The sequence below is a fragment of the Pieris brassicae genome, chromosome 10 (genome assembly GCF_905147105.1).
Source record: "Pieris brassicae chromosome 10, ilPieBrab1.1, whole genome shotgun sequence".
Lineage (NCBI taxonomy): Eukaryota > Metazoa > Arthropoda > Insecta > Lepidoptera > Pieridae > Pieris > Pieris brassicae.
The window spans coordinates 3,355,381-3,372,579 of record NC_059674.1 but is presented as its reverse complement, the minus strand read 5'-3'; the positions used below and the strand labels follow the sequence as shown (position 1 = coordinate 3,372,579).

At 33.2% G+C, this 17,199-nt stretch overlaps 1 protein-coding gene across 2 annotated transcripts in view; it reads right to left on the bottom strand.

Moving 5' to 3' along the window:
* Positions 1–17,199, bottom strand: part of LOC123715850 (teneurin-a) — an 87,447-nt gene that overhangs the window by 33,238 nt on the left and 37,010 nt on the right. For both annotated transcript variants that reach the window (XM_045671198.1, XM_045671199.1), the window contains 2 exons: positions 13,194–13,441; positions 5–124 (listed from right to left, as the gene is read on the bottom strand). In XM_045671198.1, coding sequence (XP_045527154.1) covers positions 5–124; positions 13,194–13,441 — 368 coding nt within the window. The remainder of the gene's footprint in view (positions 1–4; positions 125–13,193; positions 13,442–17,199) is intronic.

Here is a 17,199-nt window from a genome sequence, read left to right as displayed (position 1 = left end):
ATACCATCAGAAGGAGAAGATGTTGATAATGCATCTCTTATCCCATGAGAATGTGTAACAGCCTTTACATCTTGAACCAGTATGCAATTAGAATTGTCTATATTACTTTTAATTGACGATAATGCTGAAACAAAATAATAAAATATAAAATAAAGGCGACACAAGTCAAACGTATTATATAATAGATATTAATAAATTTACTGTCCCTAAACATAGAACAGCTTCTTCCGCGGTATATACAATGCAACTAAATGCTGGAACAACCTGCCACCTCCAATTCGCGTCATCCAAGGCATTACGTCTTTTAAAATAAAATATAAAAGTCATCTTTTGGATGTCAGTTGGTTGGGTTGGTCATTTAGTTGCATTGTTTGTGTATTCTATGTTTCTATGTATTTATAATTAGATGTTTTTATTCTGTTTTATATATGATCAGTATATATTGCTGCCACAAGATCCACTGAACATTTGTGTTGCTGGTGACAGCCACTTAGGGGCCATTTTTTCCCTCTTTCTTTATAAATACGATACATTTTGGATTATGTATGATTTTTTTGTTACGGACAGCTATTTATCTCTGAAATTGACGTTTGCAAGATAGTATGGTGCCACTGAACATCAGCGTTGCTGGTGACTGCAACTGAAAGCTAAGTTGGCTCCATTTTTGATTAAAGTGATTAAGTTTGTATTTATTTTATATTTATATGTGCTTGAATTAAATCAAACGTTTTGATTTACGTATACGTATGATTGATTCGTTACGGACTCGAGCTATAGCTGTATGTTAAATTGATGTCAATTGCGACACATCTGATGTCACAATACAAAATCGGGTTCATAAAGACGTGTCACTGGAGAATGTGACGTTTGATAGCATGCAAGAGTAGGGTATGTGTCGTCCCGTCGAGTTTTAATTAACCGACGCAATACGCAGCGCTTTTCGTAGAACTATGACGGAACAATTGGATTCGGTACCTAAAGCGTCTATCACGTTCGGTTCTTGCTATACCGATAACCAATGTACAAAGCAACAGCACCGTGCTACGTAATTTAATAGGGTAATTCTTCACGCTTCTAAGCTTAAACACGACAAGCTTTACCGAGCTTTCGAGCGTTTTTTTTATAAAACCGTGAAGTTGTGAAGCTTTAGATGTTTTTATAAAGCCATCGGTGCATTTATAAGCCGAAGACAAGACGTCTTAGCCTTAATAAAGACTATATGTAGTGTTATTGGACACTATGTTGAACATCCTCAGTAGAAAATTTGGTGACAGTTAACTTACTAGTCTTAAGTAAGGTTAATGTTCCATGATGTCTCAGTGAAGACACATGTATTAGAAAAACTAGACAAACTGTATTAATTATAACTAAGCAACGCCGTCTAAACATAAAACTTACGTATGTAAAATTTAACATAACTAAAGTGTTGGTTTTGATTTAAAAATAGCATTGTTAAGTGCCTTGACCTACTTCTCTCAAGGAACTACTAGTAAAAATCAAAATTGTAATATTTCTTATAAATTTTTTGTAATAGTTATGTTTACCACAATTGTCATGTTTTGTAGAATAGGTAGCTTGTATCATAGTATATATATATATAATATTATACTGTGGTGAACTTAAATAAATAAAAAAGTTAATAATGAATATATATGCGATTATAGGCATTTATTTAGAAGACATTATTTAATCCTAAGTTTGATTTAAATAATACATTTCCGTGCGATTAGTTTAACGATACTACCAATAAATGGTCCATCCAATTTAAATGAGAAGTGATTTTTATTAATGTAATTTATGAGTATGGAGCGTGTGTCGCAGCAATTATGTTATCAACAGTCGTCGGGCCATCTATCTCTAGATTTGGTGATAAGAATCTCGATGCGTTGACGCCATTTGGCTTGCACTTTGAATTGGGCAATTTACGTTAACTGGAGGGTCGATAATAACTTTTATCTCCCGATCTGTAGTTAAATTGGTAATTTATTCATGGTATTGATTAAATCCCCATGGCATCTTGAGTCATCGTAGACCAGTGAGATTTGGTAATGATATAACTTAGTATACGTTTAAAAAATATCATTAAAAATGATTTTTTTTTATACGGGCGCATTGATACCTGATGTTATGTGATACTTTTGATGGCAGAGGCGTGTGCGTTGCCTTTAAACAGATTATGAAGATTTTATAAGCTAAAATACTAGTCGTAATTGCTAGTCGTTTTGTCTATAGACAGCTGTTGTTATTTACATGAAACCTACGACCCGTAATGTTACGCTATATATCCTATATTAACGCTGACGAATGGTATAATTGAAAAGCTATAATTACGTCCCTTGTAACGTTTTGTTAAAAAACTATATATGTATGACGAGAAGAGAGACAGGACCACCACAAAAGAGAAAATTAGAATAGTATATACAAAATAGTAGCGAAGTTGAGACACAAATCGAAGAATATGGAGGACTTCGTTCCGTTGGAGGTCGTGTTCTATAAATAAAAATAATAATAAAAATGTTTTTGTTCATTAAACACAATTCCTCACAATGTGTAAGATTTGAGGACCCTTTTAAGTAAAACCTGTGTCAGCGTTAACAGCTCTTCCGTGGCAAACGTAATAGTAAATTCCATAACAATTTTTTAAATTTTTTTTATGCATGTGAGTGAATGAGTGACTGTAATGTGTACATATTAGGTCTGTGGAAGATCTGGAACTTTACGTAACGTGTGTTCCTAAGCCAGTCCTTTAATTTTTTTTTTACACGGTGAGTCTATTTAATTTATTATAGATGTAGTCTCAGTAAGGAAGACAGTTACTGTCTTAACGATGACAACATCCCCGTTTCTAGATACAGCCTTCGATAGGTGAGCGCTCTGATAATATTAAATATAATAACAAAAACTTAATGTAATCCTTAGTATAGGCTATTTTTATTGTATTTATACGTCATAACGTAAATTAAAGCGACAAAGAAGTTCTATAATTAATTTTAGTTCTAACGGTCGTAAACAAGAGAGAAGTACGGGTGAACGAGCGTAAATGACGCAATTTCCTGCCCACAAAAATGATAAATTGCAATGTGGTATCGCGACTTTTTGATGATCCCTCGTAAAATCTATAAATTTACGGAAAGAGGGTAACATTGAATACGTCTCAAATCACGGAACGATTGTGTGCAGATGGACCATGTTTGCAGATATATCTATAGGTACTGTATACATGTTTGTTTATATATGGACAAAGTTAACTTAGAGTGTGATAGTTATGCTATGTTTTGGCCTGTTTATTATAATCAAAGCGGATTCAAGTTCTTATTAAGGCGTTCGATATGTCCGATACTATTAAAACAATATATTTCAGATAAAAGAACAGTATTTTGATTTTTGAATTGTTTGTAGTACAAAGTGTATTTTTGTGTACTACGTCGATTGTAGGTACCAACACAGTTCCATTAAGCGACGTTTGACGGGCTTTATGACAATAAATTATAGATATGTGTGATATTTGTTAAATTACTTCGATTTATTATTGTTATTGAATATTCGTTTTTGCACTGTTGTCTTCTGTTTCTTGCCTGCTTTTGTACTTTATTATTGTAAATAATTAATAATGTATTGTATTAGTATATCTTTTTATGTGACTCAGAATTTGCGTAGTGGCGTCAGCCTCGGTTGTCAACCAATGGATAGTTCATTGGTGTTCAACATATGGACCCAAAGAGTCGGCGGGGTGTGTCAGGCATGGTTATTTCACTTGTAAGTATATGTTGTAATGTTCTGAATAAGAAATATATATCTTAAACCGTAATACTATGTTCATATATAAATACATATGTTAAAGGAAGTGCACCAAATTATTTTTCTCAAAGTCGTGGACACACGCAGTAGTTTTCGAGTTAATACAATTTATTGTAATACGATTCAGCATAGATTGCATTGGAGATGGGGGAGCGAAACTCGTTTGAGTCCCGAGGGAAGGCAGACTCGGTATTAGTCACGTGATAAATCTTCAGTCTATCTCCCTTTTTCAACATGAGACGGTAATCACATCTCTTACTTTATAAATATGATAAGGGTGAGGTCCGCGCGCCATATCGCGAACATACTGAAATATCCATTTCAAAGTGACAATGTGATGTAATAAATCTTCGTTATTAATTGGTTATAAATGTTGATAAGATTTTAAATCGATAGATAATGTAATTAAGATAAAGAACCGGCTGTTATAAATGTATTTTTATAATTATAATCAGAACTGTTTAAATATTTTTATTCGTTACAACGGCGTTGTCGTTTTGACCGGAGCGTCGTCCAGTATGGTAAATTTATTGACTCATTTTATGGAAAACTGAGTTTATTCATTATTTTCATTTTCCTTGTATTTTTACGTTAATATGCAAATAGGGACCGATATCATTTAAATAGAAAATAATGTCATAACGTATAAAACACGTTGTTAAAGGTTATATACGTTAATAAATGCATTCAAAAGTTTCACGAAGATGTATATATTTCAAAAAATGTTTGCCAGCACAAAATGAACAATAAAAAATTTACATCCTTATTATTTTATACATAATATCTATTGCTATAGCTTATATTGCTTATAAATTTATTTATGTAGCCAAAAGCTTTTATAAAAATTACAAAACCAAATATATTAATGAAGAATTACCATGAGATTATTATAGTAAAATATAATACTGATAGATATTGGTGTATCGTGTTTTTGAGATGGTATGTGTGACTATTGTGTATATTATTTTGTAGGCTATTGTTCTAAATATGCTATCTTAAAATATATATAAATGATTGCAAATTTTTGGAGAATATAATTCTGAGAAACTGTGCTGAAGAGAAGTGGATGGACAATTTTAGTGGAAATATAAATATGTATTAATTCATTATAACAATGCATTACAATGTGTAAGATTTAGAATACCTTTTAAGTAAAAAATATCTGTGTAAATTCCCAGCTCTTCCATAACAAGGTTAATAGTTTTTTTTGTTGCACACGTGATTGCATGTCAGTAAATGAGTGTGATGTGTGTTAGTTAGGTCTCAGGGACGAAGTTTATTACGTCGTTATGTTTTTTTTATTACACTAATTGCCAAATTTTTAACAAAGTAATGCACATATCACCCTTGCATTAAATTTGTAGTGAGCTTTAATAAAACATTTGGGGCTCGAAATTTCAATTATATTAAAGTTGCAATGTACGTGATATAACGAAGGGTGTAACAGATGTTCTAAACCTGTAAGATTAGGATTAATGTCGGCTAATATAGCTTTTTATTCACATCCGGAATAGGCGTGCTCGACAAATCCATTGTGTTGTATTGGAATGCCAACTGGACTATTAAACGTGTTGTTCTGGGTAAATCTAGTTATAATATCGTATTTGTATATAAAAATAATAAGTAGTAATGAATTAATGACTTCGTACTTTCGATCCTCGGCTGTGCACCAATGGACTTTCTATCTATGCGCATACAGCATTCGCTCGAACCGTGAAGGAGAACATCGTGAGGTAACCAGCTTGTATTAGAACCAAAAAGTACATGTGTCAAGCACATGAGGCTGATCACCTACCTGCCTATTACATTGACATGATCATGAAACAGTTACAGATATACTGAGGCCAAGACCTAAATAGTTGTAGTGCCACTGAGTTATTAATTTTTATTTTTAATATGTCGAAGAAACTGTTTTTAGCAGTAAGACTCATTTAGATACTTTGTCTTCATTTATTTAATCTTATTTTATCTATGTTTTGTGTTATGATCATAAAGTGTTATGCTAAGTTAACTTATACATTCATGCTAATGTTTAAATTTGCTTTATTACTATAGTTTATATTTTATTAAACCAAATAGACATTTGACTCGCGAAATCTGATAACCAAGAATACTGTCAACGTTGTTTGAATTGTAGTCTGTGCTCTACCCCAATTTAATTCGATCACAATTCCCTCGGGCTATGACTTAGAACATCCCATAATTACATTAGAACTTTTACTTCGTATTTATTCAAAAGTATCGATTCAACTATAACTTTATGTAATAGGAAAAGTTTCAACTGTAATTATATAGTAAATCTAATTTATACTTAAGACTTTGATGTGACGGTAAAATATTCGAATTTAGAACAAAATTGTCGGCGTGTTATTCTTATCTGTGAGACGGTGCGGCGTATCTGTGGAATCTAAAGCGGTGATTTGGTGGCGTATAAGTCATTCAATTAGAAATCCGTATATCCAACATCAGTATGCAGGGTGCTTATTGCTTATCTCTATCCATAATTTAATAGATTTCTAAATGAAAGATCCGATACGATATTTTGTGTTGCTGTTGATATTTCTCTATATTGCTATACTATGACACAAATGTCTATTAAATTATCGTATCTTTTGAAATTTTTGATGATTGTGTTTGGTTGAGTGAGTTCAATAACCTTGATGCCTTCTTCGTCTAAAATAATAATACATTTTTGAAGTGAAACTTCTTTATCGGCGTTGAAAAAAAATATACCGTCACATTTTTCGGTTACGCGTCACATTTTCCCGTTACGCGCCATCTTTTTCTTGTCCCTACCACAGTTGATTCGAAGCATTTAATAACAAAAATATATAATAACGATAACCATGATAGCAAAAATTCTATTAGATACAATTAATTAAATTCTGTAATAATCTTAGTAGTAATAAGGTAAAATAAAATAATTGTATTATTTGTATTCATGTCTATGATAATAAAAGAATTTTGTTAAACTTTATCTAATTTAACTTTATTTAACCAATTTCTGTAAAGTTGCATATAGTAGATCATTTTTCGACAAATAAGGTCACATGCACACATTTTTTTAATTAGAAAATATTAAAAAAAAAAATTTATTCTTGAAATACATTCTCTTAAAGTGGGGAGCAATTGTTACACGTATGACCAGACCTCGCTCGTTAATACTGATTGAGTGACGATCAGAATGAATTTTATCGGTATTTCATAATTAATACTGGATTGTAAATCTTTATTTTTGATTACGGAGGGCAAAAAGGGCAGTCATCGCAGCCCATAATCAATAGTGGATGCCTTCTGAATCTGGTCATCGTGAACGGATGAAACTATTTTTGTTGTGTTGGCTACTGTCAGGCGGTTTTTATGAGACATTTAAGGAACAGAACACTAGAAAATTAAGGAAAACTTATCGACTTTAGTAATTGAACAGCTAACAAGTGATTGTTTGAGGGAACTGTCATCGATTGACAGTGTGCTGCAAAAGTTAAACACAGATCATTGGAATAATGTTATGTTTTTGTGTACTCCAAATTCAACATTCATAGTAAGAAACAGAATATTATAATTATTTTAACGAATTCTCCTCCAAATGTTTTCTGTTCCTATACTTTTATAACTACGAGATAGAAATCTTATGAGGGCAAAGTTAATTTCGAACGGAACACTACAAAGTTTAAGAAAACTCAACGGCAATATTAATTTTACAAAAGCGTCAGTTGTCTAAAAGCAGCGAATGACAGCGCGCTGCAAATATAGTTCAATAGGTACAGATCATTGCAATAATGAAGAATTTTGAAAATTCCAAATTCAAATTTCAATATTTACAGTAAGAAATTCTATATTATAAATATTTTAACTGCTTTTTCTTCAATGCTCTATGTTGACTTTACATAACTAAGAGATATAAATCTTAAGAGGGCGAAGTTAATTCGGGATGTTAAAATTAATTAAGCCGCTAAAAATGTTTGAAATGGGCTTTCGCTGGATCGATTTAAGTCGAATGTAGGTCAGTAGTTATCAGTCTTACGCGGCATCTTTTTGATGCTATTTTTGCGATTTCTTAAATGTGTCTGCGGTTTCAGCTGTGTGAGGTCGAAGTCTTTAATTAATTTTTATGTTCCATTTTCAAATTGTCGAGACAGTTAAGTTATGCAATTCATTATTAGTTAAACGTAATTATTTAAGTCTTGTAAACAACTAAATTTGTTACACTGAAAGAACGAATTTGAAGTTAAACATTCTTTTTTAATTTCCGCTAATAGTATAAATTCATCTGTGTGTTTGTCACGCAGTTGAGACAATATTTTTTCAATACAATTCTTATTATTTTCTTTAACAAGGGTTGCCTGGAAGAGGTCGCTTAGTAGCGATATGGCCGCCCGGTTGTTTTTTTTAAAATTGTTAATTAATTTAATTATAAATAAAACGGTACATAGAAGATATAGAAGCGTTAGCAGGAAGCGAATAGAGAAAGAAATCCATAAATAGAGATATTTGGAAAAAGCTGGAGGAGGCCTTCCAGTTCCAATCTAAAGATAGGAAATCGAGTAACAAGAAAAAATGCATATAACAAATCTAAACTGTATATCCAACATTTGTAAAGACTGGAGAAAAATAGTAGTTTTTATCTTTACATTGTAATAAAAAGCCTTACAATTTGATAATTCAGAACATAACTTTAACGAGTTATAATCTTGCAGGTGACACCCGGAGAAATTAAAATTTACAATCTTTTTAATGAATACTTATTTTATTTTTTATGATGATTGTTTATGACCAGAAATGTGGCCAGTCAAGATTCTTGTAATATTTTTAAATTCTTTAACACTTCTACTAACACGTTTGATCTATTAATTGTATTTTAATATATTAATAGAGTTAAAGAGGATTAATCTTATTACGGTTGATTTGTCTATTACATTTCTCAACTTAGAAAATATTATTCCGTCTTACATAGATGTGTTCCATTTTCAAATATAATACTTCTATTGGCCTAAGAAAATTTCAGGCCATTAAATCTTCAACAAAAAAAGTAAATTAAAATATTTGAATAAAGAATGCTTATTTGGCGCCATTTCGAAGGCGCTGTCAATTGTCATTGTCGATTCATACAAATATCGAAAATAATTAAATACGTGTTTTTGCTTTGTAAGTTGAGATTGCAATTTGATATTCGCAGTAAAATTACAAGGGACGGGAATGTAATTTATAACCTCGATAAAACAGAAGCGAAGGGTTTGAGGCAACGCGTTGCCGCGGGTTAGACGAATTATTTATTTTTTCTGTTTACTTTGTTATTAACAGACTTCAATGTGTGCCTGTATATATGCGAGAATGTATATTATATTTATGTCAGTTAAGGAAAACCTCGCAACCGGGAATGCTTATCCAAAAGTCGACGGCTTGTGTCAGGCACAGATGGCACACCAATTAATAAACAGATACGGTAAATCTCAGGCCTAGTTTCACTACTACTATTATTTTTCAGATACCACAAATCATTATTAGATATAAAATTTATTATTACTAGTATTCTGAACCCTAAGCTATTTTACGGGACCCTGTGTGTATTCTTGAGAATTAAACAAATAAAGAATATTTGATTTCGAACATTTGTTTGATCAAACAATTTTCATGTCAAAATTATCGATTTTCTTCATTAGCATTGGTTATCACGTCAACCAATCTCTGATTCATAAGCTCGCTTTTATAGAACAGGAGGTGGGGCAAACGGGCAGGAAGCTCACCTTATGTGATGTGAGACCATGGACATTCACATTGCCAGAATGCTCACAATTACGTAGGCAAAATTCAAGAATTGTACGCTTTTTTTCAACTACAAGTCGAATTGGTTCGGAAATACTATATAACTACAAATATACTATGTAAATTTAATATGATTTATCTAAACTAGGCTTATAGTACATTTAAGTCTCACCAGTAAATATTGGGACGTGATAATTAATTGCCTTTTACGAATATATTACTTTCTCATTAAAAAATGAAGTGTACTGTGTCTTGTTGTATGACCGCGATTAACTCAAAAACTAGTCAACATATTTCTAGAGGCTCTCTTTAGGTGTATATATTTATCGTTTTATATAAACGCCTGATTAATAATAATTGAAGAGCTTGAAAATCTTTGTCAAAGTACATAAAATAAGCTACAACCTTTTTAGGTCTTGTCCTCTGATTTCTATATCGGTTTCCTGATAATTTGTAAATGTAGGTGATCAGCCTTCTGTGCCTGACACACGCACGTTGACGTTTTGGTTCTTATACAGGCTTGTATATTATTGATTTCCTCACGATATTTTCCTTCAGATCTTGACCTAATGTTTAATGTGCACATAGAAAAAAAGCCAAAGGACAAGCAGGGATCAAACCTCAGGGATGAGCGTCGTATGAAGCCACTAGGCCAACACTGCCTATACGGCTCAAAATAGTATAGCGCTTAATATAAAATAAGCTTGAAAATCGATGAACAAGGGGGTGATGGCTGTTGTTTTACTTCATCCAACTCCTAAGTAAGTCTAAATACTTATTTTTATTCCCTCAGGCGAAAACCTGCATGTTTCTAATTTGCCGACAGCCCGGAGCGATGGATTTTCTCCAATAGGGGCGACTTTAATATTTTCTGATTAGAAAATGCTTCGAGTAATCTTTAATTTATTTCCTCCTTTCATCTGTGGTAGCTTAACGCCATTTATAATTTTCTTTTTGATGTATTAACCACTATAGTTCTACTGTTAAGTATGAAATATAATTATTTTATACAATTTAAATTAGTCATAACAAATCGGACAAGCAAAAAAGGCGGAAAAAAATAAATGAGAGTCTTTTCTCCAACTTCCATTTTGTTTCCTTTGGAGTATAGACTCTTGGGCCGTGGGGTTCAAGTTGGCGCCTGGTTGATAATACCAGTGACGCCCGGAGCTGGTACTTTCCTCGCTCAACAAATAAGTATCGCACTACAGCGAGGAAATGCTGCGTTAAAGATTACTGCCAGGACCTTGTTTAAATTTAATTTTAAATTATTTTTATCATTACTATGTGAAAAATAAATCAATGGCGCTACAACCTTTTTTAAGTCTTGGCCTCAGCTTTCTGTATCTGTTTCATGATCCTTTGTTAAATTACTAAGGGAAGTAGGTGATCAGCCTTCTGTGCCTGACGCACGCCGTCGACTTTTTTTGTCTAAGGCAAGCCGGTTTCCTTCCCCGATCGAGCTAATGTTAATTGCGCACATAGAAAGAAAATCCATTGGTGTACAGCTGGGGATCGAACCTACGACCTCAGGGATGAGAGTCGCACGCTGAAGCCACTAGGCCAACACTGCTCATTATTACTATGTAGGTTAAGAAAATTGTAAACACTGTATATTTGATTGTTATGTTTACTAATAAACATTATCTATTCTAGAACTGTTATAACAATACTTTTAGTATACCGCGTAGATTTCGTCTATATTGGCAAGATTTTTCGACTTCTTCAACAAATCTATTATTGACATAAGACATAGATAGATAGCAATCACGCTATCTATGGGTAACCATATAAAATCCATTCGTTTATACAAACACACGAAAGTTACATTTTGTTGTTGTATTAACAACAGTATTTATTAGACACTTTTGATAAGCCTCGTAATATCGTGTGACGTAATTTTTTTATATCTTACCACAGAAAACTATACTAAAAAACAAACAAGTATAAGTTTACTAAGGAAATTATCAATTGAACAGTTTATCAACAGAAACAAACTATCAACACATATCGCTAATTCCACAGTTCGCTAATTCGCAAAGGAAAATGTCTTGCGATGCGGACATAGTACGGTCATGAAATGAGACAGGAGGGATCAACCCAAACTACTCTTTAGAATTCTCTCCATTGTACGAAATTAATGTGCCTGAGTAAAGATAGAGTATCAAGCCGATCAGTAATTCATTCGAGATTGTGGTATTCAAGAAGGATTAAAGATTTTTTTTAAATTTATAACAGATTATAAATAGTTCTATGATAGAAATTGAAGCGAGGTTTTCTTCCCGTCAATCCACAGAACACATCTATTCCCGCTTTTCAAAGTAAACACACTAATGCAATAGAAAATATTTATATTGGAAACAATCTAATCTGTATTCGAAATGTGTAAATAAAATGCCGGCTTAATGAACGGACAGCCATCCCGCTGTGATTAACTAAACAACGTTATTTATATTAACATTTTGTTCTAGCGTTTCCTACACATAAAAAGAGAATGCTTTTTTTAACGTTTGAAATGTTATTTATGTTCTAGGCATAATTTTTTTAAACACAGCTTGTTAGACGATGTCGAGTCCGAGTCGAGTACGAGTTCTGCTTTGTTGTATCCATACAATCCCTATAAACATTGGTAGGAAGCCTGCTTTAGGCAAAAAGACGGCGTTTGTGGTACTAAAGTTTAATATACGTGATCATTATAAAATATTACAGAACAGATGCAGAAATCTGAGGTTTGAATCTTGTCTGATTTTTTTAAAGGAACTTATGTGGTAATTATGTGTATAAAAGAAGGCTGAGGTCATGACTTTTCATACATCAGGATAGTACATACTTTGTCGAAACAAATCGTATCTACCGCAATGTATTATTCCTCCTGAGTTGTTAAGGCTTTATTTCTGATTTAAACGTTTAACTTTAAGTTTGCCCAAACATTTCGACTTAGGCTCCACCAATTCTTATCTTTTATAATTGTTTTTTGTTTATATATAATTTGTGTTAGCCGTTACGACATAAACAAATAAAAAGTAATAAGTTTTTCATTTTTTTTAAACCCAATCGTGATAGATATACTCAATTATATTGGTCCCCTCAGTTGTAGTTCTAATGTATTAAAGTACGGTATTTTTTAATATGGGCGACCCCGAAGCCCTTGGCTATACAAGATTTTTAAAATATTCAATATTGTCGGTTCAGGGAGATTTTTGTGTTAGATTTTTTTTCTGCATTACCATTACATATTTTATTTATGTACTAGTATTATATATTCGTAATTTTCGCACTTTGCACTTTTTCACAATTCTGTTTCCATTCCACAATTCCATGTTTTCTCAGAATTCGCCCATTGGTCGATATATTGTATATTATGTGTTTACTAATATATGCTCTTTTTCGACATTATTGTAATGCCATAGTCTATATAAAGGTGTATTTATGTAAATAAATAAATATTAAATTCTTGTGCAACATAGTGCATATATTTGTTTAACCCAACGATTATAATTTAACTAACAATTAATTTGGTTGCCTGGAAGAGGTCGCTCGAAAGCGATAAGGCGGCCAGTTGCCCTCCTTTTGATTTAATTATGTTCATTTTTTATATTGTAATGTAACGAAATGTTAATAAATAAACTTACCTATAAAATAGGCGAGCATCGCTGCTAGTATGACGCATAGACATATCATCGCTATGGCTAAGCATTTCCACGTACATCGGTGTTGACATCTCTTGTCTATGTGAAACCGTGAAGGAGAGTACACTGGAACGGGGCTTGGTTGACTAGTTCGAGGTGGGAAGACCGGCATCACCAGCGGCTGATTCGCCAGTTGGCAGTGGCCGCCGAGAGTGCCCCCCATTCCACTCGACATACCCGTGCCAGTGATTCTGTGAACAAATGTTACTTATTATTTCTATGTAAATCAACTGCATCAGAGCGGTGCACTGCAGTGTTGGCGGAGTATGGTAACAATGGACTTTTAATGTGCACAATTGACACTCAGTAAAGAAAAAGCTCTCAGAAAAGACCTACAATCTGAAAAAATACCTATAATCTGAAAAAATACCTATAATCTGAGAAAATATCTATAATCTGAGAGAATATCTATAATCTGAGAAAATACCTATAATCTGAGAAAATACCTATAATCTGAGAAAATACCTATAATCTGAGAAAATACCTACAATCTGAGAATATACCTATAATCTGAGAAAACACTTTTGTCACAGGTCTGTATCAGTTTTGTAACACCTCTGGTTATTTTATGTCAGGCGCATATATTGAAAAATATCGCTTCGATTATTAAATAAAGTGGCTTTAGAGATAACATATATAGTGTGACAAATATATTTATTTTATAGAACATAATAACAGGGTGTCTTCCCCATAATAGAGTCTGTAAGTAGTGTTATTGGGCACTTTAAGTAAAATAGCCTTATTAGTAAATTACTTAAATTATTTATTAGTCTTAAGTTAGGCTAGATCGAATTGTGACGTCTCAGTAAAGACACATGATTAAACACTAAAAATCTCAACAGCGTATCGATTCTCTATTCATTTTATGTATAAATATCTCGGCCAGGATACACAGGTATCTCAGGTAAGGGATAATTCGACAACTGTTGCGTTAAGGCCATATGGTCATTTCATCACAATCCGAAGGTATTATTAGCCGAGATTACAAAAAAGTATTTAAGGTCGCTCCGAGAAACCATTAATCAATTACTGACGTCTGGCACCAAAGATTTACCATATGGCGTGTGTCAGCCACCTGACGTTTGTATATTTTAAAATAAAAAGGTTAATTGAGACAGTTTAATAAAGAGACAAAGACGGTTGCGTGATTAAAAGCAGTTTAAAAAGTATTTAAATATATACAGTATTTTATTTTTTTTTTACCAACACAGTAATCATAATAATAATTAAAAATGGAAATTTTTAAACAAATTTTAAAAGTTTGGTATCTGCGGACGTATCATGTAGTGTACGTACATTGAACTTAAAATCAAATAAATAAATTATACGTCATTAAAAAATTAAATGCTTCTAAATTTAAATTTATTGCAGTTTTCAAATCAAGGCGACAACTGCTAAAATCTCAGTGAAGTTGAAAATAGAACTAATACAAAACTACTTGTGAGGACGAGCAAAATCGCCTTCCCCATTTTTAAATTTCGAATCGAATAGTTTATAGAAACTCGCAACCAAAACAAGTTATAACATAACAGTACATGAAATTGATTTTGTGGCGTCGTTTGTAATATTGAAGATGAGCATTACGCCTAGTGAACATCATTTCCGTGCTTTATAGAGATAACTTAGTTTTGTTTTATTATGATTGACTTGGGTAATAAACCGATGTAAACAAAATTGAAAATCGAGAAAGTACACTATGGATACATTTTATGATGGATAAGTGTCGAATTAAAATAATCTTTATAGGGCCGTTACATGCATTTCTTAGTTTCGTCGTCAAAAAATTTGATAAAGCCTTTGTCGAAGGACAAGCCGTAAATAAATATTATATTACTTTAGGCACATTTATTTTAAATTAGCATGTAATAAAGGCTTTATATTATTTTTGTCGTCACTGTCAAAATAGTTTTTTTTTTGTAATCTTATTACGATTAATAGACATTATTATACAGTCTTGCCATTGTTGTAGTACCAAGAGCTATTATTGGATGTTTAAAGTTCGACTTGATTAAGGCATATTTTATACAATTAACTAAGCATTATTACTGTAAACTAAGAGAAAATTAATTAAAATCAGCAACCGTGGGAATGAAATAGTTAAAGTAAGAAAAGAATCTCGTTTTCTCCTATTCGCTAACTCGGTGCAATCGTATAAGCTTAGCGGTCCTTCACAATCCGTACACCTATATTTAAGAATTCAATGCAATAAAAGCAGTCCGGTCCAGTCTCGACCGTACAAGATAAATGGTGAAGACGCGTTCTCACGGCCCGTGCCTGCATTGCTTTTTTTGTTTCTGGTTTCCGAGTTAGAGGTCGGACGCTTCGGAGCTAGTGACCGCTGCACGCGCGATTATAACGATAAAAACTATGTGACCATGCTATGGATGTCCAACAAGTTTCTACCTGCTGTGAAAATTGCAACGTGTTGTTTAACTATGTGTATTTTTTTCTTATGTCAAAAACGGTACATTAAAGTGTAAGAGAATAAAGTACCGTCTGTATAACTTACATTTTTTAATGATTAACTGTTGTTCTAGTGTTTGTTGAATTCAAATAATTAACAGCAACTATTGTACAGATACGAAACATTTGTCACCGCCATACACCACTGAGCTTTTGGCTATGAATGAACATAAATGAAAAGATTTAAGATTCTTTATAAGTTTCGTCATAGTTATAAAAATAAATCAATGGCGCTAAAACCTTTTTTTAGGTCTGGGCCTCAGATTTCTGTATCTGTTTCATGATCGTTTGTGAATTGAATAGGCAAGTAGTTGATCAACCTTCTGTGCCTGACTCACACCGTCGACTTTTTGGGTCTAAGGCAAGCCGGTTTCCTCACGATGTTTTCCTTCACCGTATGAGTTGAATGCGCACATAGTAAGAAAATCCATTTGTGCACAGCCGGGGATCGAACCAACAATCTCAGGGATGAGAGTCACACGCTGAAGCTACTAGGCCAACACTGCTCTAGTTATATCAGCATCTATGTATAATATGGTAAACGATTCATTTCCAACACACAAATATACTTTACAATATTCTCAACCTACATAGTAATAATAAAATTGACAAATCGAAAATTAAAATCAATTTAAAAAGTTTGGTCCCTGTGGCAGTGTACCATTTACTCGCTGTATTGTGATAATCGTTGAGCGAAGAATGCTCGAGCTATGGGGTCGTTACTTCTACTTATAGTGCCTCTCCATTACTGGAGGTTGGCCGTCAGTCTCCTGAAGCGTGTCTTGTCCTGTGCCAGATGCAACAACTCTTCCGCAGTTGCAATACCAGTCCACTCCCTAACGTTCCGAAGTTAGGTTAGGAAGTACCCTGGTGGATTTTACCCAATATAATTAACTGAGGGGATTAGTAGCGGTGATGGCGCAACACGTGGCCCAGGAACGCAATTTCCGTTTTTTACTATCTGTAGCCAACTTAAATCTTTGATTAGCGCCTGTGCACATGAACCCCACGACTCCAGAGTCACTACAAGAGAACAAAATCAAAGTTGCAGGAGACTATATAGTAAATAATTAAATAATACTCGAATAGCTAAAATGTCGGCTCGTGTGCATAAAATAATTCTCTTGCGTTAATTAGTGCGAGCTCGTGCAACACAACACCTCGCCTCATTATTCACCGGTTCATTAAGAGATGCTGTCAAAATCTTACTTTCCTGCCAACTTAAAATATCTATAGCAAGCCGACAATAGCTTCTGTCGTCGGGCTCATTCATTGTTATTCGACACACGACATTTTTGTCGTTAGTTTATCGTATTACTGTAACGTAACCGAAGTGTATGTAAAACAAGTTGCACTGCATGTAGCGGACGATTCGGTGCGTCAGATTTTTTTTTTAATGGTAATAACATTAAGTTTATGTCACTATATTTAATATCAGGTCCTCCGACGGACTACAGATTCTTCCATTTGTTTCAAGCTTTCCCCC